At 36.7% G+C, this 26971-nt stretch overlaps 1 protein-coding gene across 1 annotated transcript; it reads right to left on the bottom strand.

The window, feature by feature from the left end:
* Nucleotides 1-15638: 15638 nt before the first annotated feature.
* LOC130866761 (zinc finger protein 431-like) lies at nucleotides 15639-24223 on the bottom strand. The gene is made up of 4 exons (XM_057758341.1): nucleotides 24185-24223; nucleotides 18693-18816; nucleotides 18429-18489; nucleotides 15639-16950 (listed from the first exon to the last, which is right to left on the bottom strand). Exons 1-4 carry the CDS (start codon nucleotides 24221-24223, stop codon nucleotides 15639-15641), a joined length of 1536 nt encoding a protein of 511 aa, XP_057614324.1.
* Between the last annotated feature and the right edge of the window lie 2748 nt (nucleotides 24224-26971).

Genomic DNA, 26971 nt, shown 5'->3' with positions numbered 1-26971 from the left:
GGGGTAGAACAGAGACAGCAAACTCCATTGGAACAGGTACAGGGGGAGTAACTGAAGAGTGAGTGAGCCAGAGACCAATGAGGATCCAGACATAAATCTGGGACCTTCAAGAGAATAGACCTAAGCCAGGACCCCTGTTTGTCTGGGTGTGAGACTAGGAACTCTGAAAAAATAGGTCTGAGCCAGGATCTCTGCCAATCTGGGAATGAATCTGGCACCTCTGAGGGAGTAAGCAGAACCAGAGACCTCTGCAGAGCCAAGTGTGAGTCTTGAACCTCAGAGGGAAAAACACTGTTCCAGGACCTCTGTTGGTCTGGTCATTGGTCTGGGACATCAAAGGGAATAAAAAGGAAACTGAAACCTCTGTGGGTTCAAGTGTGAATCAGAACTCTGACGGAGTAAGCCTGAGCCATGTCTTCTGTGGTTCTGGGCATACCTGAACCTGGGAACTCTGAAGCAATAGACCAAAGCCAAAGACCTTTGCAAGACCAACTCCAAGCCAGGGACTTCTGCAGGAGGGAATCCAGATCAAGATTTACAGAAACAGATCAAAGCTGGTAACCTAGGCCAAAGTAATCCTGAGAAAGCAAACTCCAAGGGAGCAGAGCAAACCCAAGGAGTGTTGAGCTATCTCCAGGAACACAGGGTAACCAATGGGGCAACTAGAACTATGGTACTGACAGTACCACAAAACAAACATCTGAGTTTTGGATTCATGGACACCTAGAAAATTAATCAACAGAATCTCAGACAGCCGCAACATGCACCTACTAGAGTAATAAAATAGTACAAAAAGTAAAAACACATGCAACAGCACAATGAGCAACAAAACACCAGAAAATCCTAAAGAACCTTCAACAGCAAGACTTCAACAACCAAATATAGATGAGGCAGAAGAAAGTGACCTAAAAAGTAAATTCAAGAGTTAGAAACTCATAAAGAGGAAATGAGAAATTCCATCAAAGAATTGGAGGGAAAGGCAAACAAAAAATTGGAAGACATCATCAAATCCCTTAAAGAAATCCAGGAAAAAGCAATCAAACATATGAAAGAAACTATTCAAGACTTGAAAACTGAAATAGAGACAATAAAAAACCACAATCTGAAGGGATTATAGAAAAAGAAATAATGAGAAAATGATCAGGAACCACAAACACAATCATGAACACCAGTATATAAGACATGGAAGAGAGAATCTCAAGCATTAAAGATACAACACCGGAAATAAACTCATCAGTTAAAGAAAATACTAAATGTAACAAAAGCTTAACCCAAAATATCCAGGAAATATGGGACACCATGAAAAGGCCAAAGCAAAGGAAAATAGATATAGGAAAAGGAGAAGAAGCTCAACTCAAAAGCACAGAAAATATATTTAACAAAATCATAGAAGAAAACTTTCCCAACCTAAAGAAATATATACCTATGAAGATAAAAGAAGTTTACAGAACACCAAAGAGACTGGATCCATAAAAAGTCCTCTCGACACATAATAATCAAAACACTAAACATACAGAGTAAAAAAGAATATTAAGAGCTGCAAAGGAAAATGGCCAAGTACCATATAAAGGTAGACCTATCAGAATTATACCTGACTCCTCACTGTAGACAATGAAAGCCAGAAGGTCATGATCAAGCATTATGCAGACTTTAATAGACCATGAATGCCAGCCCAGACTACTATACCCAACAAAACTTTCAGTTACCATAGAAAGAAAAAAAAGACATTCCATGAGAAAACTAGATTTAACCAGTACCTAGCCACAAACTCAGCCCTATACAAAATACTAAAAGGAAAACACCAACTGAAGAAACCCGGCTTAACCAACAAAAACACAGACAATTGATGATCGCATAGCAGCAAATTCCAAAGAAGCGAAAAGCACAAGTTAACATCACCAACAATGAATACTAAATTAACAGGAGATAGCAATCACTGGTCATTAATATACCTTAATGTAAATGGACTCAACTCAACTATAAAAAGACACAGGCTAACAGATTGCATATGAATACACAATCCATCCTTCTTCTGCATACAAAAAAGAAAACACATCTCAACCTCAAAGACAGACATTGTCTCAGAGTAAAGGGATAGGAAAAAGGATTCCAATTAAATGGACCTAAGAAACACCAGGTGTAGCTATCCTATTATGTAACAAAATAGAATTCAAGCTAAAATCAATCAAAAGAGACAAATAAGGTCATTTCATATTAGTCACAGGAAAAATCCATCAAGCGAAATATCATTACTGAACATCTATGCCCCAAATGCAAGGGCACCCTGATATGTAAAAGAAACACTTCTAAAGCTTAAAACATACATTAAACTCCATACACTAATAGTGAAAAACTTCAATATTCCCCTCTCACCACTGGCCAGGTCAATCAGACAAAAAATGAACAGAGAAATAAGAGAACTAACAGATATTATGACTCAAATGGACTTAACATATATCTATATAATATTCCATTCAAAAGAAAATAAAATACTTTCTTCTCAGCACCTGATGGGACCTACACAAATACTGACCACATACTAAGTAACAAACCAAACCTCAACAAATACAAAAACATTGGAATACCACAATGTACTTTCTCAGATCATCATGGTTTAAACTAGAAGTAAACAGCAATGGTAATTTCAGATAACCGACATACACAGGGAAATTAAGCAATGTTAACCTGAATCATAAATGGGTCAATTAAAACTTCCTAAACATACCCAAATTTACGGGAGATAATGAAAGCAGTGTTAAGAGAAAAGTTCATAGAACTAAATGCATACATAAAGAAGCTGGAAAAATCCCACACTAATGAATTAACAGAAAATTTAAAATTTTGGACCAAAAAGAAGCAAACTCACCTAAGAGATCTAGATGGCAGGACATAATCAAATTAAGAGCTGAAATCAACAAAATAGAAACAAAGAAAAAATACAAAGAATCAATGAAACAAAGAGTAGGTTCATCTTGAAAACAACAAAATAGACAAACCTTTATCCAAATTAACCAAAAGGCAAAGGGAGAATATCCAAATTAACAAAATCAGAAATGAAAAGGGGGACATAGCAACAGACACGGAGGAAATACAGAGAATCATCAGGTCATATTTGGAAAACTTGTACTCCACAAAATTGGAAAACTTAAAGGAAATGGACAACTTTCTGGATAAATATCATTTACCAAAATTAAATCCAGACCAGATAAGCAAATTAAACACAGCTATAACTGGTTAATAAATAGACACAGTCAAATAAAGTCTCTATCAAAAAAAAAAAAAAGCCCAGGACCAGAGGGTTTCACCTCAGAATTCTACAAGTCTTTCATAGAAGAACTAATACCAATTTTCCTCACATTATTCCACACAATAGAAACAAAAGGAAAATCGCCAAACTCTTTTTATGAGGCTACAATTACACTGATACTCCAACCACAAAAAGACATTATTAAGAAAGTGAATTACAGACCAATCTCACTCGTGACCATTGATGCAAAATACTAAATAAAATACTGGCAAATCAAAAAATCAAATCCAAGAACACATCAGAACCATCATCCAGTGTTATCAAGTTGTCATCATACCAGAGATGCAAGGCTGGGTCAACATATGAAAATCTGTCAAAATAATCCACCATATAAACAAACTGAAAGAATAAAAACCACATGATCATCTCATTAGATGTTGAAAAAGCTTTAGACAAAATACAACATCTCTTAAAGATAAAGATTTTGGAGAGAACAGGGATACAAGGAATATGCTAAACATAATGAAGGCAATATACAGCAAGACAACAGCCAACAACACACTATAATGGAGAGAATCTCTCAGCAATACCACAGAAATCAAGAACAAGAAAAGATTGTCCACTCTCTCCATATCTAGTCAACATTTTCTTGAGGTCCTAGTCAGAGCAAAAAGATACGAAAGGGAGATCAAGGGGATACAATTTGGAAAAGAAGTCAAACTCTCACTGTTTGTTGATGACATGATAGTTTACATGAGCAGTCCCAAAAATTATACCAAGGAACTTCTACAACTCATAAAGACTTTCATTCAGTAATGTAGCAGGATACAAGATCAACTAAAAAGATAATCAGTATCCCTATTATACACAGACAATAAAAGGTCTGGGAAAGAAATCAGAGAAATAACACCCTTCAAAATAATCACAAGTAGCATAAAATATCTCAGAATAACTCTAATCAAACAAGTGGAAGACTTGTATGACAGGAACTTTGAGTCCTTGAAGAAAGAAATTGAAGAAGACACCAGAAAGTCAATTTTCTATACTCTTGGGTAGGCAAAATTAACATAGTAAAAATGGCAATCTTACCAAAAGCAATCTACAGATTCAATGTGATGCCCATCAAAGTCTCAACAAAATTCTTCACAGACCTCAAAACAATGGTACTCAATATCATATGGAAAAGCAAAAATCCCAGGATAGCCAAAATAATCCTGTACAATAAAACAACTTCTGGAGGAATCACAATCCCTGACTTCAAACTTTACTACAGAGCTACAGAACTAAAAACTGTCTGGCATTGGCATAAGGACAGGAAGGCCAATGGAACTGAATTGAAGACCCAGATATTAATCCACACATCTTCAAACACCTGATTTTTGACAAAGAAACAAAAAAATATCAAATGGAAAAAAAGGCATATTTTGTTGTAATAAGAGCGGCAGGCTACGTTCCTGGCATCCGGCCACCCACACAGCTAGCTTTACCCAAAATAATTACATGGAAGCTGTATTCTTTTAAACACTGCTTGACCCAATAGTTTTAACCTCTTAATGGCTACCTCTTACATATTGATCTAACCCATTTCTAATATTCTGTGTTGCACCACGAGCTGGCTTAGCAGGAAAGATCTTAACCTGCGTCTGTCTGGAGTGGGAGAATCATGGCGACTGACTGACTCAGCTTCTTTCTCCCAGCATACTGTTCTGTCTACTCTGCCTACCTAATTTTCTGTCCTATCAGGCCAAGGCAGTTTCTTTATTTAACCAATGAAATCAACACAAAACAGAAGACTCCCACATCATTTCCCCTTTTTCTGTTTAAACAAAAAATAAAGGCTTTCACTTTAACATAGTAAGATTATATATAATAAAACAGTTATCAAGCAAGAATTACAGTTACAATATTTATAACTACTTTATCTTTTATCATAACTAAGGAAAACTATAACTATATCCATTCTTCAATCCATCAAAGTCTCCAGAAGGATATAATATTATCTAAGCAAACAAGAAGTTCAAAACTCGCCGGGCGGTGGTGGCGCACGCCTTTAATCCCAGCACTTGGGAGGCAGAGGCAGGCGGATCTCTGTGAGTTCGAGGCCAGCCTGGTCTACAAGAGCTAGTTCCAGGACAGGCTCCAAAACCACAGAGAAACCCTGTCTCGAAAAACCAAAAAAAAAAAAAAAAAAAAAAAAGAAGTTCAAAACTCTAGAAATTACAGAGACATCTCGCTACTTGGACAGTCACCCAAAGTTCCTCTGTACCGTTGGGGCATCCATCTTCGGCCTACAGGCCCATAGTTTCGAGCAGACATTTTCATGAAGCAGGAAAATTCCAAAGACATTTCAGTCACTTTCTGCTGTGTCCTGCAGAATGTCTCGTAGACTCTTTCATGAATCAGGAACCCTGAACGACAATCTCACCTTAGGCAAGTTCAGCAGTCCTCTCTGTGGGTTCTTGGTGTCCAGTTTATGCAACAGTCCAGGCAAGAGCAGTTTCTTGCCCAAGTGGCTATCAAACTCCATAAGGAGTCGCTTCGATGCCCATCTTCCTCTTGAAGTAGACTGGTGCTGCCAGGAGCAGACATGTCTTATTGTCATGAAAAGCCCTAAATTATTAAAACATTTAAAATGCCATATTCTGGGCCGGGCGGTGGTGGCGCACGCCTTTAATCCCAGCACTCGGGAGGCAGAGGCAGGAGGATCTCTGTGAGTTCGAGACCAGCCTGGTCTACAAGAGCTAGTTCCAGGACAGGCTCCAAAACCACAGAGAAACCCTGTCTCAAAAAACCAAAAAAAAGCCATATTCTGTAGTTTTTGAAAGATATGAAGAATGCCTATCTAACTGAAATATATCTATATATCTAGAAAATCTAACTAACATGACTACAAGCTTTACTATTATTGAAGATTATCCTTTAGCATCCTACATTTCCTAATTATACATTACATTTTTAAATGAACTACACAATCACAATACCTTAATCAATATTAGAAATACATATACATACAACAAAATTGACCTTAAAATCCATACCAATGCAAATTATTCATATCTATATCATATCCTCCTTTCAATGTAAAAGAACATTTATAAACAATATTTGGGAACATGGGCACAGTTTTTTTCTCTCCAAACTGCTTCCTGTTGAATGGGGGCGCTGTTATTTCAGTCTTTCTTGGTAAAACCTGTGTGCTAGATTCATCTCAGTCAGCAGTTGAGTGAAGTAATTTTTTGAGGGTGTTCACAGCAACCTTTCTGGAGGGCATGGTTTATCATACCATATTGGGATAGAAGCAATCCACAGAGTCTCATCCTTTGTAAAAACAAAAGAGGACCCTCTTCAAAGCATCATATCCTTAGACCCATATTCTGAAATCATAATATCCTTATGATATCCATTCTTGGCAGCCCATATAGTGAAATGTCTCTCTGTATTTAGCTCCTTTACAGTCAAACATTTTAAAGAAACCACAATAATACAAAGAATCCAGACTCTCTGTGAATTTTCCATTTTTACATGGCTTATTTTTACTCTATCAGTTTACTTTATTCTGTCTCTTTAAAAACTTTACTTTTTTAACTTTATTCTCTTCATTTTTTTTCTTCTCTCTCTCAAGCCTACATACACTCATCCAGCACTGTAATTCATTTGGTGGTCTTTTATGTCTGAAATCTGTTTTATTGTGAATCTGTAACTTTTTTACTATCCAGGAGCACTTGTTTTGTGCCTTTAAATCACTAAGTGCTTAAGAATCTAAGCTGTGACATTCCTAGGTCAAAAACAGGTACTGCCTGCTTGCCCCACCTGGTCCAACATGGCACAGCCGCTTGTGACTCTGACCCTTGCACATTGCATCAGTAGCGTGGAGGAACTGCTTTTGCCTCTGAGCCGTAGCATGCAATGACTTCCTTTTAGGCACACAGCGAGTCTAGTTGCCATCAAACAAATCATACCAATTTACACCAAATGCTCCATTCAAAGTCTCTGTCTCCTGCAGAAGCCAGAGAGAGATTGCAATGGCGGCAGAGCCCAGAAAGCCGGCATTTTAAAACAGCCAGTTTTTTTCCTGCTACTGAGTCAGGACAATTTCTTTGCAGCACACAACCCAAAAACAGCAAAAAGCTGTCCTAAATTCTCTATCTGCTTTTAAGCCCTCTCAGGTTTTACGTGGAGTTCATTACCACACTGGGTGCCACTCTGTTTCCCCATAGGAGCTGCGGGCTGCTTTCCTGGCACCCAGCTGCCAGCACGGCTAGCTTTACCTGAAATAATTACACGGAAGCTGTATTCTTTTAAACACGGCTTTTCCCATTAATTTTAACCCCTTATTTAGCTCTTACATATTGATCTAACCCATTTCTAATATTCAGTGTTGCACCACGAGCTGGCTTAGCAGGAAAGATCTTAACCTGCGTATGTCTGGAGTGGGAGAATCATAGCGACTGACTGACTCAGCTTCTTTCTCCCAGCATTCTGTTCTGTCTACTCCGCCTACCTAATTTTCTGTCCTACCAGGGCCAAGGCAGTTTCTTTATTTAACCAATGAAATCAACACAAAACAGAAGACTCCCACATCATGTTTCACAAATGGTGCTAGCATAATTGGATATCAACATGTAGAAGAAGGAAAATAGACCCGTATCTATCACCACACACAAAACTCGAGTCCAAAATGAATCAAAGACCTCAACGTAAAGCCAGCCATACTGAACCTTACAGAAGAGAAAGTGGGAAGTACACTTGAAAGCAATGGCGCAGGAGACCAGTTCTTAAATATAACCCCAGCAGCACAGACACTGAGAGAAACAATTAATATATTGGACCTCTTGAAATTGAAAAGCTTCTGTAAATAAAAGGACATGGTCAATAAGACAAATTGACAGCCTGAAGAATGGGAAAATATCTTCACTAATCCCACATCATACAGAGGTCTGGTCTCCAGGATACACAAAGAACTCAAGAAATTGTTAATCAAAAGAAAAAAATAATCCAATTTAAAAACTGAGCATAGAACTAAACAGAGAACTCTCAGTAGAGGAATCTAAAATGACTGAAAGACACTTAAGGAAATGTTCAACATCCTTAGTCATCAGAAAAATGCAAATCAAAACAACTCTGAGATTCGATCTTACACCAGTAAAATGGCCAAGAACAAAAACACTGATGACAACTTATGATGGAGAAGTTATGGGATAAAGCCAACATTCCTGCATTGCCGGTGGGAATGCAAGATAGTACAGCCCCTTTGGATGTCAGTATATTGGTTTCTCAAAAAATTAAAAACAACCTTTCTCAAGACCAGGTAATACCACTTTTGCCTATATAACCAAAAGATGCTCAAACATGCACAAGGACACATGCTCAACTATGTTCATAGCAGCATTGTTGGTCATAGCCAGAACCTGGAAAGAACCTAAATGCTCCTTGATCAATGAATGGATAAGAAAAATGGGGTACATTTCCATAATGAAGTACTACAGAGCAGAAAAATAATAATGATACCTTAAATTTGGGAGGAAAATGGATAGAGCTGGAAAACATTATTTTGTGTGAGGTAACCCAGACAAAGAAAGACAATTATCACATGTACTCACTCACAGGTAGTTGTTCAACATAAACTCAAGAAAACTACCCTACAAACCACAATCCCAAAGAAATTACCCAACAATGAGGACACTAAAAGAGACTTACACAGATCTAATCTGCAGGCAAAGTACAGAAAGACAGAATCTCCTGACTAAATTAAGATCAAGGTCCCATTGTGAACCTTGTGGGAAGGCTAAAGGGGGTAGGGAAGAGGCAGGGAGGAGAGCAGAGAGAAATGTAGAATTCAATAAAAATCAATAAAAATACATTTTTTAAAATGTCATCTGGCCCTAAACAATATTAGAAACCAAGGATACAGGAGGGAGATAATGAGAGGTGAAAATGGCTTTGAGCCTAAATGGAAAGAAAGTTCAAGTGTTCTTGAATGAGTGCTGATAATAACTGCCTCACAAGAAGAACACAAGAGTTTGTGGAGCAGGGAGTTTAGGGAAGATCAAAACACATATTTGTCAATTGTGGTGTGACTGAAGGCTGGGAGAAGGCTAGGAACTAAGTAGGCAGGCAGGCAGGCAGCTGTGAGGTCCTACTGATGAACATCTTTTTGAGAGCAGTGAGGAGCCATTTGTGACTTTCAGTCAGGAAATGATGCACTCTTAAATAGTACTTAAAATGGTACTCCCAGGGCCCCACTGAGGACACATTAAGAAAGGAAATACTAATGTCTAGTATCTATTTATTTTCTTGGTACTGATCACACTATGTAGCACAGGATGGCATTAATTTAACCATCAATCTGCTTTAGCCCCACAAATGCTGGTGTTATACTTGTGAATGAAGGAATCTAGCGAAGGCTGCAGTCTTGAGATTAGATCACATTAAAATGCTGGGCACTAGCTCAGACAAGTTCAGGACAGGAGAAAACTGGAGAGTCAGATTGACAGATTTAGTGAGACTTAGACTGTGTCTCTACAGTGGAGGTCCCCATAGTTCTATAACCTGACCTGCATTGGTATTGGCATTTGATGACATAGACAGAAAGTCAAGATCCCTAACTTTGCAGATCACTGCCTGCTTCGTGGGTGTGAAGTCCACAATGCAGAGGACTGTAAAGACCATGTTAGAGATATAGCCCTTTGCGTTCATCGGTTTCATGTACATGAAACATGATGATACTATAGAAAATTAGGACCACAGCAAGGTGCTCCAAGCAGGTGGAAAAGCATTTGCAGGGCCTGCTGGCTGAGAGCACCTTTAGGAAGGTGACCAGGATTGGCATGTCGGAAAGGCAAATGAGGAACTTGAGTAGAGGTAGCAGAAGGATGGCATCCACAGGACAAAGTCATTACTAACTGATGTGTCACCACAGGCCATTTCAGCACACTCAGGACCTTGCAGGTGAACTTTCTGAATACTTGGTGGCCATACAGTGACAGTCTGATGACAATGACTGTTTCTGTCAACAACCTGAAGAGGTAGAGTAATCAGAAGGCTCTTGGAGGCATCAATAAAAACCTATGGCTCATGTGCACAGGTACCTGAGCTGCTGACAAATAGCAAGGTAATGATCACAGACCGTGATGATAAGCAACAGGCATTCTGTGGAGCCTGTGGAATGTCTCAGATGCATCTGGATGTTACAGCCATTAGAGAAAAATGATCTTCTAGGATGAGAGTAGGTGGAACAGCATCAGAGGCACAAAAGTAGATATATAGCAGATTTTCTAAGTGGAAATATTACTCAGAAATTGTATGTGGGTGTGTGTAGGCAGGCATCCAACATGCACACAGCCACTAAGGCAGTGTTCCGAGGAGGGTCACCAGGTACATAACTGAGCACAGAGGAAAGAATAGGTCTTCCAGGGATGAGTAGTCAGAAAATTCCTTCAAGATAAATGCAGAGACTTTTGTCCTGATTCTGGGCTACATAATGCAGAGTTATGCCTGGATACACAGTAGAATGGAAGGACAGAGGATGCAGTGTATTGAGAACACAAAAATGTTTAAGGTCTTTTCCAACATGGATACACATTCTGTGACTTGGGGACAGTCTCCTATTCCTCTATAGGTTACATCACATCCATGTGAATAGTGAGGATAATATCCCTAAGAGGGTATTTATGGAAGTATGAATAGGCAGAATCACAGAGAGCCACAGCTGAATGAGAAATATAGGTCTTTACTGTAGGACTTCTTAAAACGTTTAAATGGATAATGTTTATTGGAAGCTCTCCAAATGCAATGTAGACTATGCACTTCCAAAGTTATCTGAACTTATGTCCACTTCACCTCCTATCCTATCACAGAGAAGCAACCTGCAAACAGCATTTGAGAGCTGGTAGCCTGGATCAGAGGTGCTAAAACTTACACACATACTGGAATTATTTGGAAGACTGGCAAAACACAGTGTGTTTTCCTTCCAGAGTTTCTGGCTTAGGGCAGATGTGTGCTGTTGCTGCACTGATGACACTGGGATGAATGGCTCTAAAGGTCCTACTGACTTTGCTGTGGCCTCTAAGCCATGGCTTACACTGTTCTCACTATCTGGAATATTTTCCTTTTTTCCCTCACCTGTAGTAGCTGATCTGTCTCTTCTGGTTCTGTTTGTCACACTGTATGCTTTGTGTCTCAGGAAGGGGGCAGATACTGACCTGTAAACCAGGAGGAAGCACACCCCCAGAGAGACAATCTGTTAGGTGCTTTGTATAGGCTACAGCTTTAGAAGATGTCTTTTTGTCTTTACATCTCTACTTCAGAATCAGAAATGATTTTAGAATTAGACAATGTTTATGCTTCTCTAAATCCAAGCATAAAGTTAAAAGAAAAATTCAAAACTCTGTCTCACGTCAACAGCCTTCAGGTATGGGACAGAAAGAAGATCAATTTTAAAGGAACATTTTACTTTCTTTCATGCTCATTTTGTCAATATCTTTTATCTTTCACTGAAAATATGTCTACATGAATAATGCTTACATTTTCAACAAAGAATAGCTTCCAAGAAGAAGACATTAGGGCCCCACAATGTCTCTACCTGGTTGATATGATGGCATGATGCTGATAGCACTATGAGACTGATTTATGGGTACAAGCTGCAGATATCCTGCACCTTCTTACAATGTTCTGGCCAGAATTCCAAATAAGAACTTCAAAAGAACCCTATCGAATACTCAGAAAACTTTTGCAATTATCCATAACAGCAATCTTGAAATTTAACCATCATTTTTACCTTTATAATATCCCATAGAAAAAACATCGCTCGCATGACATCTGGAAGCAATTCTAGAAAATGCCATTCTCTCTCCCAACAAAGTTTGTCTTCACAGTCAGAGACAACATTTAAGAGCTGATTATTACTCATATAGAGTTGGGTGAAATTATGGACACCCAGAGATCTCAAAAAGAGGGAAAATGGAATTGGATAATAGGTAGATTACTTACTCACACTATTAATAACAGTTTGCAATAGAAGGAATACTTGTGAACTATTATTTATGGATTTACATTGGTATAGACTTTTGTATATTGACACAAATTTAAATTATATTTATTATACCATCCTCTTATGATCTAGTTAAGCCATTTCTACTACAACATGGACTCCTTAGGATAGAATGCTTATCAAACCATTAGGATGTATTCCTTCCTTAATATTGATTATGCTTATTGTAATTCTAACTTTACATTTGACATCTGTTTCTTGTGGACATAGTTTTGTATAGGGTTTAGAGTTTCTTATTAAGATAAATGGGTAGGTGCTGTTAGAGCTCCTTCAGTCAATAGCTTTAAGATATCAATCCACTTGGGCATGGTCTCTTACATTATAAATGAATCTGTAAATTGTGTGGTTGCTTTCTTAAATCCAGCTGTTGATTCTGGATGCTAACTATATTGTATATAAGATCCACTGCTCTGTAGGTGCTCATCTGACCTATAAAAGCCCAAGATATTCTTACACTCTAACTTGGTGTTTTCAAAAGTCAAAGATTCAATTAGTACTGACAGAGTTCAGGGTTTGTCACTCTGACTTGTACAGCCTTCAAAATTCATCATTAAAACATGAACTCAGGCCGGGCGATGGTGGCACAAGCCTTTAATCCCAGCACTAGGGAGGCAGAGGCAGGCAGATCTCTGTGAGTTTGAGACCAGCCTCGTCTACAAGAGCTAGTTCCAGGACAGGCACAAAAACCACAGAGAAACCCTGTCTCGAAAAACAAAACAAAAAACAAACAAAAAAAACCATGAACTCAGTGTTACATGATGAACTTTGAATGAATGCAGCTATATTAAGTAAAATCAAGCACTTCTGTCTCATGTGTTTGTATGTGTGATTATAGGCTTGGGAAGATTGGGTGATATGGTACAAATCTTTAATTTTCTTTTGGAAAATGTGTAGATTGTTTTTAATTAAATATCATAAATCAATCTGCCTTAGCAAGAGGAAGTATTTCATTCAGCTACAAAATTAAGCAAAGTTCCATATCTCAGCTAATAATTTTATACTATCACTTTGTATAATGCACCCATGAACAGCTGTGTATCAAGGATTTTTTAATTGTTTTTTATTCAACTATATATTTATGCACTACTCACCCTTCGCCCCCCCTCCCCTTCTCCCATGATTCACATGTTCCAAATTTACTAAGATCTTGTCTTTCTCTATGTCCTATATAGAATAGATTTATGTATGTCTCTGTTTGTTTCCTCTTTGTTGTATATGTTCTGGGCATTGTGAATTGTAGGCTGACTGTCCTCTGTTTTATATCTAAAAGCCACCTAGGAGTGAGTACATATTTTTTCTTTCTGGTTCTGGGTTAACTCACTCTTTTATGATATTTTCTAGATCATAAATTTGCACCTAAATTTCAAGATGCAATTGTTTTTATCCACTGTGTAGTACTCCATTGTGTAAATATACCACAATTTCTTTGTCCATTCTTCAGTGGAGGGGTTGTTTTTAGGTTCTGGCTCTGACAAATAATGTTGCTGTGAACAGAGTTGAGCTTTTGTCCTTGTGGTATGATTGAGAATCCATTCAGTACATATCCAAAGGGCATGGCTGGGTTTTAGGATAAGTTGTTTCCTAATTTTCTTTCATTCTTTTTTTTTTTAATTTTTGGTTTTCCAAGACACGGTTTCTCTTTAGCTTTGGAGCCTGTCCTGGAACTAGCTCTTGTAGACCAGGTTGGCCTTGAAGTCACAGAGATCTATCTCTGCCTCCCAAGTGCAGGGATTAAAGACATGCCTCACAACCAGGCAGGTGGCTTTCTAATTTTCTACGGAATAACCATATTGATATCCAAAGTAGCTGACTCAGTTTGTAACCCCATCAGCAATGGAGGAGTGTTCCCTTAACTCTACATCCTCTCCAGCTTAAATTGTCATCAGTGTTTTGATCTTGTCTATTGTTACAGATGTAAGAGGGCATCTCAGATTTGTTTTAATTTTTATTTCTCTAATGACTAAGGAGTTTGGAAATTTCCTTAAATGTCTCTCAGTCATTTTAGATTCATATGTTTAAAGTTTTTTACTTAGTTCTGTAGTCCATTTTTATTGGATTATTTGTTCTTTTGATGATCAATTCTTTAAGTTCTTTGTAAGTGAGGGTAGGTAAATATCTTTTCCCATACAGGCTGCCTTTTTTTTTTTTTTTGGTTTTTCGAGACAGGGTTTCTCTGTAGCTTTGGAGCCTGTCCAGGAACTAGCTCTTGTAGACCAGCCTGGTCTCGAACTCACAGAGATCCACCTGCCTCTGCCTCCTGAGTGCTGGGATTAAAGGCGTGCGCCACCACCGCCCGGCTACAGGCTGCCTTTTTTGTATTGTTGATAATGTCCATTGTTTTACAGAAACTTCTGCTTCAGGAAATCTCATTTATTATTTTTCTCAGTGTCAGTAATACCTGGGGTTATAATTTGAAAGTGGTCCTCTTTACCAATGTGTTCAAGTGTAATTCCAATATTCTGTTTTATGTAGTTCAGTGTGTTTGTGTTTATGTTGTAGTCTTTGATCCATTGGGACTTGAGATTTGTTGATGATGATAGATGTGGATCTACTTTCATTCTTCCCCACATTGATATTCAGTTAAGCCAGCACCATTTGTTAAATATGTTTTCTCCATTTTATATTATTTGGTGCTTTGTCAAAAATCAGGTGTAGCAGGCAAGTGGATTGATATCTGGGTCTTAGAATCAGTTCCATTAGTCCTCCTATCTGATTTTGTGCCAACACCAGGCTCTCTTCAGTACTGTAGCTCTGTAGTTGACTAAAGAAGTCAGGGAAGGTGATGCCTCCAGAAATTATTTTTTATATAGGATTGTTTTGGTTGTCCTGCATTTTTTGGCTTTTCTATATGAAGTTGAGTGTTTTTATTTTGAGATCTGTGAAGAATTTCTCTGATATTTACATGGAAATGGTATTGAGCCTGTAGATTGCTTTTGGAAAGGTTTTCACTTTTACTATGTTGATTACTACCTAACGAGGGCAAGGGACATCTTCCCATTATCTGGTTTCTTCTTCAAAGATTCCTCACATCCAAAAGATTATGATAATATGCACAAGCTTTCTCAGATGACTACACACAAAGTCTTACTTATAAATGAAGCATAAAACTTTATAAAACTGAATTCATTTACAGAGTTTCAATACAGTATGATTTCTTTTTCATGTTTTTGAAAAATACACAAATTAACTTCAGGGTTTCTCTACAAAAGGGCTCGTATTATGTATTTGGAGATGATTGTGAAAAAGAATTTATCAGATTCCATTCACGGATATCTCTAGAGTATGTTACATTTTAAGCCTTTTAATTGTACAAAGGTCTGCAAAGGCCTTATCACAGTGATATCATTCATAGGGTTTCTCTCCAGTATGTGTCCTTCTATGCATTCGAAGAGTACTATGTTGTGCAAAGGCCTTACCACACTGATTACATTCATAGTGTTTCTCTCCAGTATGTGTTCTTTTATGCCTTTGAAGATCACTGTGATGTGCAAAGGCCTTACAACATTGATTACATTCATAGGGTTTCTCTCCAGTATGTGTTCTTTTATGCCTTTGAAGATGTCTGTTTAGTGCAAAGACCTTACCACACTGATTACATTCATAGGGTTTTTCTCCAGTATGTGTTCTTTTATGGTATTGAAGAGAAATGTTCTGTGCAAAGGCCTTACCACACTGATTACATTCATAGGGTTTCTCTCCAGTATGTGTTCTTTTATGCCTTTGAAGATCACTGTGATGTGCATAGGCCTTATAACACTGATTACATTCATAGGGTTTCTCTCCAGTATGTGTTCTTTTATGCACTTGAAGATGACTGTGACGTGCAAAGGCCTTACCACACTGATTACATTCATAGGGTTTCTCTCCAGTATGTGTTCTTTTATGCACTTGAAGATAACTGTGACGTGCAAAGGCCTTACCACAGTGATTACATTCATAGGGTTTCTCTCCAGTATGTGTTCTTTTATGTGATTGAAGATTACAGGGCTGGCCAAAGGCCTTACCACACTGATTACATTCGTAGGGTTTCTCTCCAGTATGTGTTCTTTTATGCAATTGAAGGTGACAATGTCGTGCAAAGGCCTTACCACACTGATTACATTCATAGGGTTTCTCTCCAGTATGTGTTCTTTTATGCCTTTGAAGATCACTGTGACGTGCAAAGACCTTACCACACAGATTACATTCATAGGGTTTCTCTCCAGTATGTGTTCTTTTATGCCTTTGAAGATCACTGTGACTTGCAAAGGCCTTACCACACTGATTACATTCATAGGGTTTCTCTCCAGTATGTGTTCTTTTATGGCTTTGACGTTTACTCTGGCATGCAAAGGCCTTACTACACTGATTACATTCATAGTGTTTATCTCCAGTATGTGATCTTTTATGGATTTGAAGACTACTCTCTTGTGCAAAGGCCTTACCACACTGATTACATTTATCAGGTTTCTCTCCAGTATGTGTTCTTTTATGCAATTGAAGATGATTATGACGTGCAAAGGCCTTACCACACTGATTACATTCATAGGGTTTTTCTCCAGTTTGTATTCTTTGATGTGTTTGAAAAACAGTACACTGTGCAATGGTTTTACCACATTGATTATATTCATAGGGTGTCTCTCTAGTATATATTCTTTTAATCTTTTGAAGATGACTGTGATCAGAAAAGACCTTACCATGCAGATTACATTCATATGATTTCTCTCCAGTATGTGTTCGTTTATTACTTTGATGAGTATCATAAAGAAAGTCTTTATCATCTTGACCATATTCATGGGGTTTCTCTCCAGTGTGTGTTCTTTTATGCATTTCAAGATGATTGTGATAACAAAAGACTTCATCACATTGCTTAATTTCACAGCATTTTTCTCCACTATTTGTTTTTTCATTCCTTAGAAGATGAGTGTTATAAGACAAATCTTTACCACAGTGAGAATATACTGAAAACTTCTCTCCAGTTTGATTTTTTTCAATCCTGCAAGGATAATTTACACATGTAAAAGCTTTACCACATTCAATGCAGTTGAACCTCATACCTATATGAATTAATTTCATGTTTTTTCAAATTGTAAAAAGGAATCAAATATCAAGGTTTTATAGCTTTGTTTAAAATCATGTTTTGTTCTATTATTAGGGGTCATTTTACATCTAGAAAAATATTTGTGATGAGAAATTCCATTCTGTCATGGTTTATCTTTTCATCTATAAGTATACCTATATTTTTCTAGGTTTTTTTTTACTGAGTGCTTTACCAACTTTACTCCATTTATAATTTTACTATATTGTGAATCATTATACAATTGGTAAGTGAACTAAGACACCCAGAAGTATTTGCATAGACCTAAAACTCATGTTTGTTTGTTTTTGTTGTAATGTGAGTTTGTATTTATGTATTAATCATGACGATAGAAAATAAATTAACTTTGCATTTTTGGATCAATTTAACATGTACATCTACATAGGAACTACAGTTTATCTTCTTAATTGTTCTTAAGGAAAGATATGATAAATCTTTCTATATTCCTATGCTCATACACTTGTGTCAAGAGTGACATATCATATATATACATATACATATATATGTATATATATGAAAAAATAATAGTGTATAAAAGATTTTCACAATGAATCCACAAAGTTTTACTTTCACAGACTTGTGGTATAGATATTAAGGTTTCTCCACAACAACTGCCCCTTGACCCTTGATTAATCTGATTTCACTAAACTTAGCACAGTTACAAAAAGTATACAAGTGAAACAAAGCTTACCATGGGCTATTGAATTAGTAGAACGTTTTGCAGCTATACTCAACATCACTGAAATATGTATATATTTTCTGTCACGAATAGCAAGAAGCAAATGAAGCTGCAGTTCTACAACATAGCTCTCATAGTGCTATGAATCAAATGGTGATATCTGTTTAAGAATTGCTACCTAGACTTTTTCTTAAATGAAGGCTTGTCAGATGCAATTAACATACATGAAATTGAGGTATACGGATTTGTGAGAACTTAATAACCATCAATGCATTTAAAGCTGTGCTTATTTGCACTGTTGCTTTTGTTTTAAAGTTCCAGAACACATTACAAACTATTCAAAAGAAATTGTTATGATCTTGCCCAATAAAATTACCTTGCATGTCTTCTAGAACAGTGAGAATGCTCTTCGGTGTTAAGGTCTTCCCAAATGTATCCTAAAATATAGTACCAGAATATCTATGTTATATTATTTAATAATGTGCAACAATTAGTTTATTATCTTAAGTGCACCTAAGAACTGTGACTGTGTTTGTTATTTACCTCATTCTTCTTTCTCTAAAACAAATTATAGAACAAAATCATAAACCAAGGAAAAGTTGTCTCCATATTTTGAAACATGAAAGAAATTCATTTTCACCTATAGTAGTTAGGTTCCTATAGGTCTCCAGCATCACATCTTTGTAGAGATTCTTCTGGGAAGGATTCAGCCAACCCCACTCTTCCTTAGTGAAGTTGATGTGCACATCATCATAGGTCACTGCCTTCAAAATATACCAAACATGAGTACAATGTAAGTATGACAGTGAAATGCATACTTCTTTGAAAGTATAGTTTTATGATTCTGGTGTTCCCCATTCTTGTTCCATGACATAGACAATCACTTTAGAAGTAAATTGAAAATGAGAATCAATTCTGTTATTTCTGTGTCCTTTGTATAGGATACCACTTTATAAGAGGAGTATCTATTCACAGGGAGAGGAAAATGGAAAAGATCAACAGGGCGTTGTATGCATGAGAAAATTAATGGCTACAAAAAAGAAAAAAAGATGGACAAACTGGGCATATTGGTGTATTTTGCCTTTACCACAACACTCAGAAAACAGAGGTGGGTATATTTGTCTGTAAGACAAATGCCAGTCAAGATTTAACAGAACTGCTTATCCATTTTGGATACCATGTATCTTGTCAGAGGTTGAGGCAAGAGCATGTCTTTGCCCAAAGGCCAGTTTTGACAACAAGAAAACAAGCTCCGAATGTCTTTGGTGCTCAACATTCTCTGGAAAATAGATCAATGCTACCAGTAGTAATCGTGTCTCACTTCAACAGTACCTTAGGTTATTTAAATTCCATATTTCACAGCTCTTTGAAGTGTTTGAAGATTACCTATCTATACAAAATATATTCTTTATGCGTCTAAAAGAACCTGATTATTCTAACTATAACTATGACAAACATAGATGACTATTGATCTATAATTCTAATACCTATTTAACTTAAAGACTAAGACTTCATATTAGAATATTGTACAATAAACAACAATGGGCTCAAAATGTAACCAATGAATAAGTATCTTGATCAGTGGAAGAAATGTACATTGCAATTTGAGAAGTATATTTATCAATTATAAACTGTTTTAAGCAGAGGTAGAAGCATGAATGCATACAATATTCAATATTTAACATTATATCAATATACAAAAATCTATATCAAAGCAATTGCCTATAAATTATAACTCACAAGGATTCACTCTATTACTCACTATTATTATTAATGTATGTAAACTCACAATATCTTATTCCATAGAATTTTCCTTTTTTTAAAAGAAATCCCTCAGCCCATAAAATTTCCCTTCAAACCCGCAACTCTATACCAATTATAATCAACCCCTAAATGATGTCCCTAACACTAGAACAAACTTTGTTGGAAGAGGGGATGTAGTCTTTTAGAATTACTTCCAGCTGTCATGGGGGCGATGTTCTTTCTATGGGATCCTGTGAAAGTAAAATGATGGTTAAATTCCAAGATTACTGTCCGGTATAATTGCAAATAGTCTCTGAGTATTTTGTAAAGTTTTTCTGAGCTTCCCCTTATAAGGTCTGTTCAGAACATTGTAAAAAGTGCACCATTTCAGCTAAGCAAGTCAGAACCATCTTGAGCAGCTGGTGGACAAAACAGGTCTGGTAGTAGCACTGTCATCATCATGCCATCACATCAACCAGGTTGAGTTGTCGTTGTAGGGCCCCAACTTCTTCCTGGAAACTTCAAAAATTACTGCAGGAAAATTAATTCTTTATTGTGTAAAACTTAAACAATATTTATATAGTCATATACAGACATATATATTCAATGACATGTACAATAGAGACAAAAATAGAAATGTAGAAGAGTGAAAATTTTTCTAAATTCTTTTTTCTTTCTGTCCCATCCTCCTGACATGAGAGAGAAACTCTGAATTTTTATTTTAACAACATGCTTGGATTTATAGAGGGACAGAGCCAGTGTCCATCTCCAAAATCAGCTCTATATATTCATAAATATACATCCATTTACTAAAGGACTCAATGAAATAATAGGATAAAAGTGTAGATTACTGAATCTAAAAAGAATAAAGGGGCATATATGTGTATGATGTAAAAGTGTAGATCACTAAAATTGATTTTAAAAAGTAACTACTTATTTATATATTTTACATTGATATGTAATGCATATGATATGGATGCTGCCTTTTGATATAAAATTGACATTTTTATCAAAACATACTGTCTATGATTTTTATATTCTTACTCAAACTCTTTTATATAATTCAACTCACTTAAACATGTAATGAAAATTTCTAGTCCTTGAAAGTTATTATTATAAACCAATTAGGATATAAAGTACCGCATGTTAGTACTTTGTTACTTATTACAATTGAAATTATACTCAAGTTAGGTATGTTTTCAACATTATTTGGAATTTCATTAGCTGATTCAAATGTAAATACTTTAGAGAAAATGGTTCGTGAAGTAAAGGAAACTTTGTCTCCTTGGGGATTACTTCTGAAAATATACAAAAAGGTGATTCTATTAATTATTCAGCATATAAAATACTTTGATAAAAATTTGAGCCCAAAAGTTAAAAATTAGGAGAGATTACTTGTGGAATCTTAATAATTTTCAGAAATTGCCCCAAGACATTGACCATCTATATCCCACTATGGAGTAAAAAATTGAAAACAGTAATTAGAACCAAACCATAAAAGGTGACAAGGATTTAAATAGTCAAAGAGAATTATCATCTAAAGCAGAGAAAAAAAATGGTTTAGTGGGAAGAAAATTATAGGAGGCACTTATGGTTTGTTTGGATGTGAAGTTTGGTTACATTCAAGACTTTTTTTGATACAGGTTTCTTTGTTGCTTTGGAAATTGTCATAGAACTAACTCTTATAGACCAGGCTGGCCTTGAACTCCACCTGCCTCTGCCTCCCAAGTGCTGGGATTAAAGGCTTGAGCCATCACCTCCTGCCCTTCATTCTAGATATTTTATGTTCTATGCATTCCCTATAGAAATTTTACTGCAGAGGAAAGATATTATCTTATAATCGATATTTTAAACATATAAACATACTAAAAAACTAAAAAGTTACATGGGAAAAAACTGAGTTGTTTTTAAAAGAAAACTGAAACTTCATCTATTAGCAAGAATTTACCAAGGTTAAATTGTAGCATGTTTTGCTAATGTTGAGATTGAATCATTATGGACAGGAAGTGAACATTGGCAAAGAGCTTACAGTAATTTCTTGGGAGAGATTAACAACAAATATCCCTGTAGCCATAATATTAATGATCATATAGGGAAGTAACTAATTCTAAGGAAAGGTTTCATCTAGCTTCCTGTATTTAATTTTGGGTTTGAGTCTCTATCTGATATCTAGGCATACATAACAAATACTCATCCTTTAACCTCTTACAGATCTGCTCATACGACAATTAAAATGCTTAAGTTTTTTGCAATGAAATATGACCATGCATTACAGTGACCTGTGAAGTCTCCAAAAGAAGTGTGAGTCATGCAAGGAAGATTTCAACTGCACTATTCTATTGTTTCACCATCTAAACATCAGGGTTGGACTACAAACTGCTCGGGACAATATCAAAATGGTACATTGAGATGATTGAGACTGCTAGGAACATATATTTTAATTAAGTAAAGAGTTAATTTTGGAGGTTTGAAGACGAGATGATGGACAAAAACACAAATAGGTTGAATGATGGAATTGAATCAAAGACCCAGATATTAATTCTCACACCTATGAACACCTGATTTTTGACAAATAAGCTAAAATTATACAATGAAAAAAGAAAGCATCTGCAACAAATGGTTATGGCATAACAGGATATCAACATGTAAAGGAATGCAAATAGATCCATATCTATCACCATGCACAATACTCAAGTCCAAAGACGATAAAGACCTTAATATAAATCTGACCACACTGAAATTGATAGGAGAGAAAGTGAAAAGTAGGCTTCCAAGCATGGAACAGAAGACCACTTCCTAAATATAACACCTGTAACACAGAGTCTGAGAGGAACAATTAATAAATGGACCTTCTGAAACTGAGAAGCTTCTGAAAAGCAGAGGACACAGTCAATAACACAATAAGGCAGCTTATTGAATGGGAAAATAAATTTCCAATCCCATATAAGATAGAGGGCTGATCTCCAAAATATATAAAGAACTCAAGAAATTAAACATCAAAATTTCGAATAATTCAATTAAAAATGGGGTACAGAACTAAACAGAGAATTTTCTATAGAATCTCTAATGGTCAAAAGACACTTAAGGAAATGTTCAACATCCTTAGCCATCAGGGAAATGCAAATCAAAATGATGCTGCAATACCAACTGTCAGAATAGCTAAGATCAAAAACACCAATGACTACTTATGCTAGAGAGGATATTGGAGGAAGGGGAAGACTCTTCCATTGCTGGTGGAAATGCAAAGTGTACAACCACTCTGGAAAACAGTATGGCAGTTTCTCTGAAAATTAGGATTCAACCTACCTCAAGACCCAGGAATACAAATGACAATAGTGTGAACTCTCTTATACATTAATATTGGTTGAAAGTAAAGGATATTCATGCTACAATCCACAGACACAGAGTTAGTTAACAACAAAGGATCAAGGGAGTGATACATTAATCTCGCTGAAAGGGGCACTAGAATAGGTCTTTTGAATTGAATGGCAGCAGTTGGGTATGGGAACAGGAGAAATCAGGATCAGGTGCTTGGATGTAGGGAGAATGAAGAAAGACTACAGGAATTGGGGAACATTTGGGAGTTGGTACGGTACCTAGTACAGTGAATACTCATTAGATTGTATGAAAATGCCACTAGCAAGGACTTTTAGGAAAGAGGGAAAAGAAGCCTGTGGAGTCTTCTCTAACCAGGCAAAGTATTCAATGTTGGGACTGGGACACCATCCAGCAACAGTTACATCTACATCTAGTCCTGCTTGCAAGATATGTTGTTATTTGTTCCCCAGAACTTGTAGGAGTGAACAACAAATAACTCATGAAACTTCAGGCCCATTCCATTAGAGGGAAATAATACCCATCCTAATTGGATGTCCAAGACCTGAAGTTTACTACACTAAAGTTTTATGATAGAATCAAACAAGATAGGAAAAATTTTATGAAATGATTTCTCATGATATTCAGCTATTCTCATAGAATGGTGCCTCAGCCAATTGTTATCAAACTGGCTTAATCCAGGAACTCAAAGCAGCAGGAGCAGACACAGGTAGTCAAGCAATAAGAGGAGCTAAGGAGACCAAGCTGCCAATGGGGAGGAAGTACCATAGCAACTGCCTCCCACCCTGGTTGAGGACACTAGGCTAACATGGCTCACAGAATCAACTAAGCAGGAGTTATTGGTGCTCACAGAGACTCATGATTCTATAGGGGCCTGTGCTAAATGCTTTGCATATAGGTTATCAGTTCATACTTTGGTGTTTTGTGGGACTGCTAAGACTTGGTGCGTGTATATGTGGGTTGTACTTTAACTCATTTGACAGCTTTTGAGACCACTTTTCCTCATACTGGGTTTCTATATCCAGGCTTTATATGGATTCTGCATAGTCTTACTTTAACTTGTTGTACCATGTATGTGGGCTGGTTTTCCATGTCTACTTGACAATGACCTAGAGACATCAGAAATTAGGGAGCCTCAGGAAAAAAAAATGCTTCCATGGGATTCAGAAATGAGGAATTCTCTCAATGAATAATCAATGGCAGAGGGCACAGCCCATTGAGAGTTGTGTCATCCCTGGGCTGGTCCTGGGTTCTATAAGAAGAGAGGGTGAGTAAGTCCTATGAAGTAAGAAAGTAAGAAGCACTCCCTCATCACAATTGCATCAATTCTTGACTCAAGGATCCTGCCCTTCTGACTGGTGAGGCTTTATTTTCCAAGGGCTTAGTTAATTAGCTCTATCCCTACTGAAGCATTAATCTAATTGATATTTAAAATAAAAACTCTGACCAGGCAGTTGTAGCACACACCTTTAATTCCAGCACTTGGGAATCAGAGGCAGGCAGATCTCTGTGAGTTCAGGGCCAGCCTGGCCTACAAAATGAGTTCTAGGACAGGCTCGAAAGCCACAGAGAAACCCTGTCTCAGAAAAACTAAGCCAAACTAAACTAAAGTAAACTGAAATATAATATAATAAAATAAAAACTCAGGAGTCAGATAGCAGGGTAAGAACTTGAAAGATCAGAAAATCAATTGATCAGCCACTGGTGACTACTACCTCTTCAAGCTTTCCATGCAAGAAAAGAGCCCTTATCTTCTCTCAAGCCTGCCTTAATAATCCTGATTCCTACTTGGTCAAAGACCTCCAAACCTCTAGGTTAATTTTCAGTCAGGTTGTTGTTAGCTCTGTCCTCACCCCAAGCAAGCTTTATTGTGAGAACATGATCAAAATGTCATAATTTCCCCTTTCTTATTAAATAAAAAGTGAAGGATTTAACTAACACAGTAAAGCTATATACAAAATATACAACAACTAAGTACAAATATATATAGGAAACAATGACCAATCCATTTGTATTTGGTAAATTTAGAGAAAATACTTTATTATCTATCCTATCTAGGTAAGTCCAAAGTGTTGCACCTAAATCATTTTTTATCCCAACCTAAAATAAACTTTTTATATCTCTTAACCTTACATATTTCATGCTAGTTTCTGAATTGTTTCAATTTGGTAACAGAGAGAATTACAATTATCTAGTATTTAACTCCATTAGAGACCTGAGAAGGATACAATACTACCTGACTAAACAGAAAATATAGTGTTTATCTATCTCCATGCAGAAATCTCAAGTCCAAATAGATCAAAACATAAAACCAACCACATTAAACTTCATAGAAGTGAAAGTTGGAAGTACACTTGAACACATTGGTACAGGAGACCACTTTTTAAATATAACCCCAGCAGCATGAACACTAATAGCAATATTTAACAGATAGGACCACCTAAAACTGAGACCTTTCTGAAAAGCAGAGGAAATGTTCAATAAAACGGCAGCCTACAGGATGGAAAAAGGTCTTCTTCAACCCCACATCAAACAGAGGGCTGATATCCAAAATATATAAAGAGCTCAAGTAACCGGTCATCAGAAGAACAAATAAGGCAATATAAAAATAATTGTACAGAATTAAACAGAGAACTCTCAACAGATGACTATAAAATGACTGAAAGACACTTAAGGAAATGCTCAACATCCTTAGCCATTAAAAAATGTAAAAACAACTCTGAGATTCCAACTTACACCTGTAAGAATAGCCAAGATCAAAAACACTGAGGACAGTTTATGCTGGAGAGGATGTGGGGTGAAGGGAAAACTTCTCCACTGCTGGTGGGCATGCAAACTGGTACAATCACTTTAGAAATCAGAATGGTTATTTCTCAGAAAATTAGGACACAACCTACCTCAAGACCAAGCAATACCACTTTGGAGTATATACCTAAATGATTCTCAATCATACCCCAAGGGCATGTGTCCAGCTATATCCATATCAGCACTATTTGTATTAGCCTGGTAACAACCTAAACACTCCCTGACCAAAGAATGGATGAGGAAAATGTGCTGCATTTATACAATGGAGTACCACACAGCAGAAAAAATAATGACATCTTGAAATTCCAGGCAAATTTATGTATCAAGAACACATCATACTGAGTGAGGTAACCCAGACCCAGAAAGACAAATATACAATGTCCTCACTCATAAGTGGATTTTAGACCTTAAGCAAAGAAAACCAGTCAACAATTCTCAACCTCAGAGAACCTAGATAACAAAAAGGAATCTAAGCCAAATACACATGGATATAATCTACATGGAAAGTAGAAAAAGACAGGAGAGGTAGGGAGGAGAACAGAGAAAAATATATACCTTAATAAAAACAATTTAAAAAAAAAACAAGAAATGACATAAACTACTGACTGCCTGGACAGTCACCCAAGATTCCACTGTACTGTTGGACTTTTAACTTTAGCCTATACACCTAGAAGATCTGACCAAGTTTCTGTGAAGCAGGAATTTTGAAGGATTGTCCTGATTTGCCATGGCAATGCTCAGCTGTCACTTTCTTTCGTGTCCTGCCTATCAAACTTGGACGGTATACTTTCAGTAATTAAGTCAAAGGGCAGTTTCTTGCCAGTGCCTAAGTATTGCCAGCAAGAAAGTTATCTACATTTAGTCATTTCTATGATATCCATCATTTCTCTGAAGTAGATTGGTGTTGTCAGGAACAGACATGTCTTGCCATAAAAGCCTTATATAATCATAACATCTTAAATGCCATATTTTAAATAGAATGCCATATTTTGAATAGGAAATGTTTGACAACTTATTTAAAATGTATTTTTGGCC

This window comes from Chionomys nivalis, chromosome 26 (assembly GCF_950005125.1).
Source record: "Chionomys nivalis chromosome 26, mChiNiv1.1, whole genome shotgun sequence".
NCBI lineage: Eukaryota > Metazoa > Chordata > Mammalia > Rodentia > Cricetidae > Chionomys > Chionomys nivalis.
Note: the sequence above shows the minus strand (reverse complement) of the source record. Positions and strands in the feature narration are given on the sequence as shown.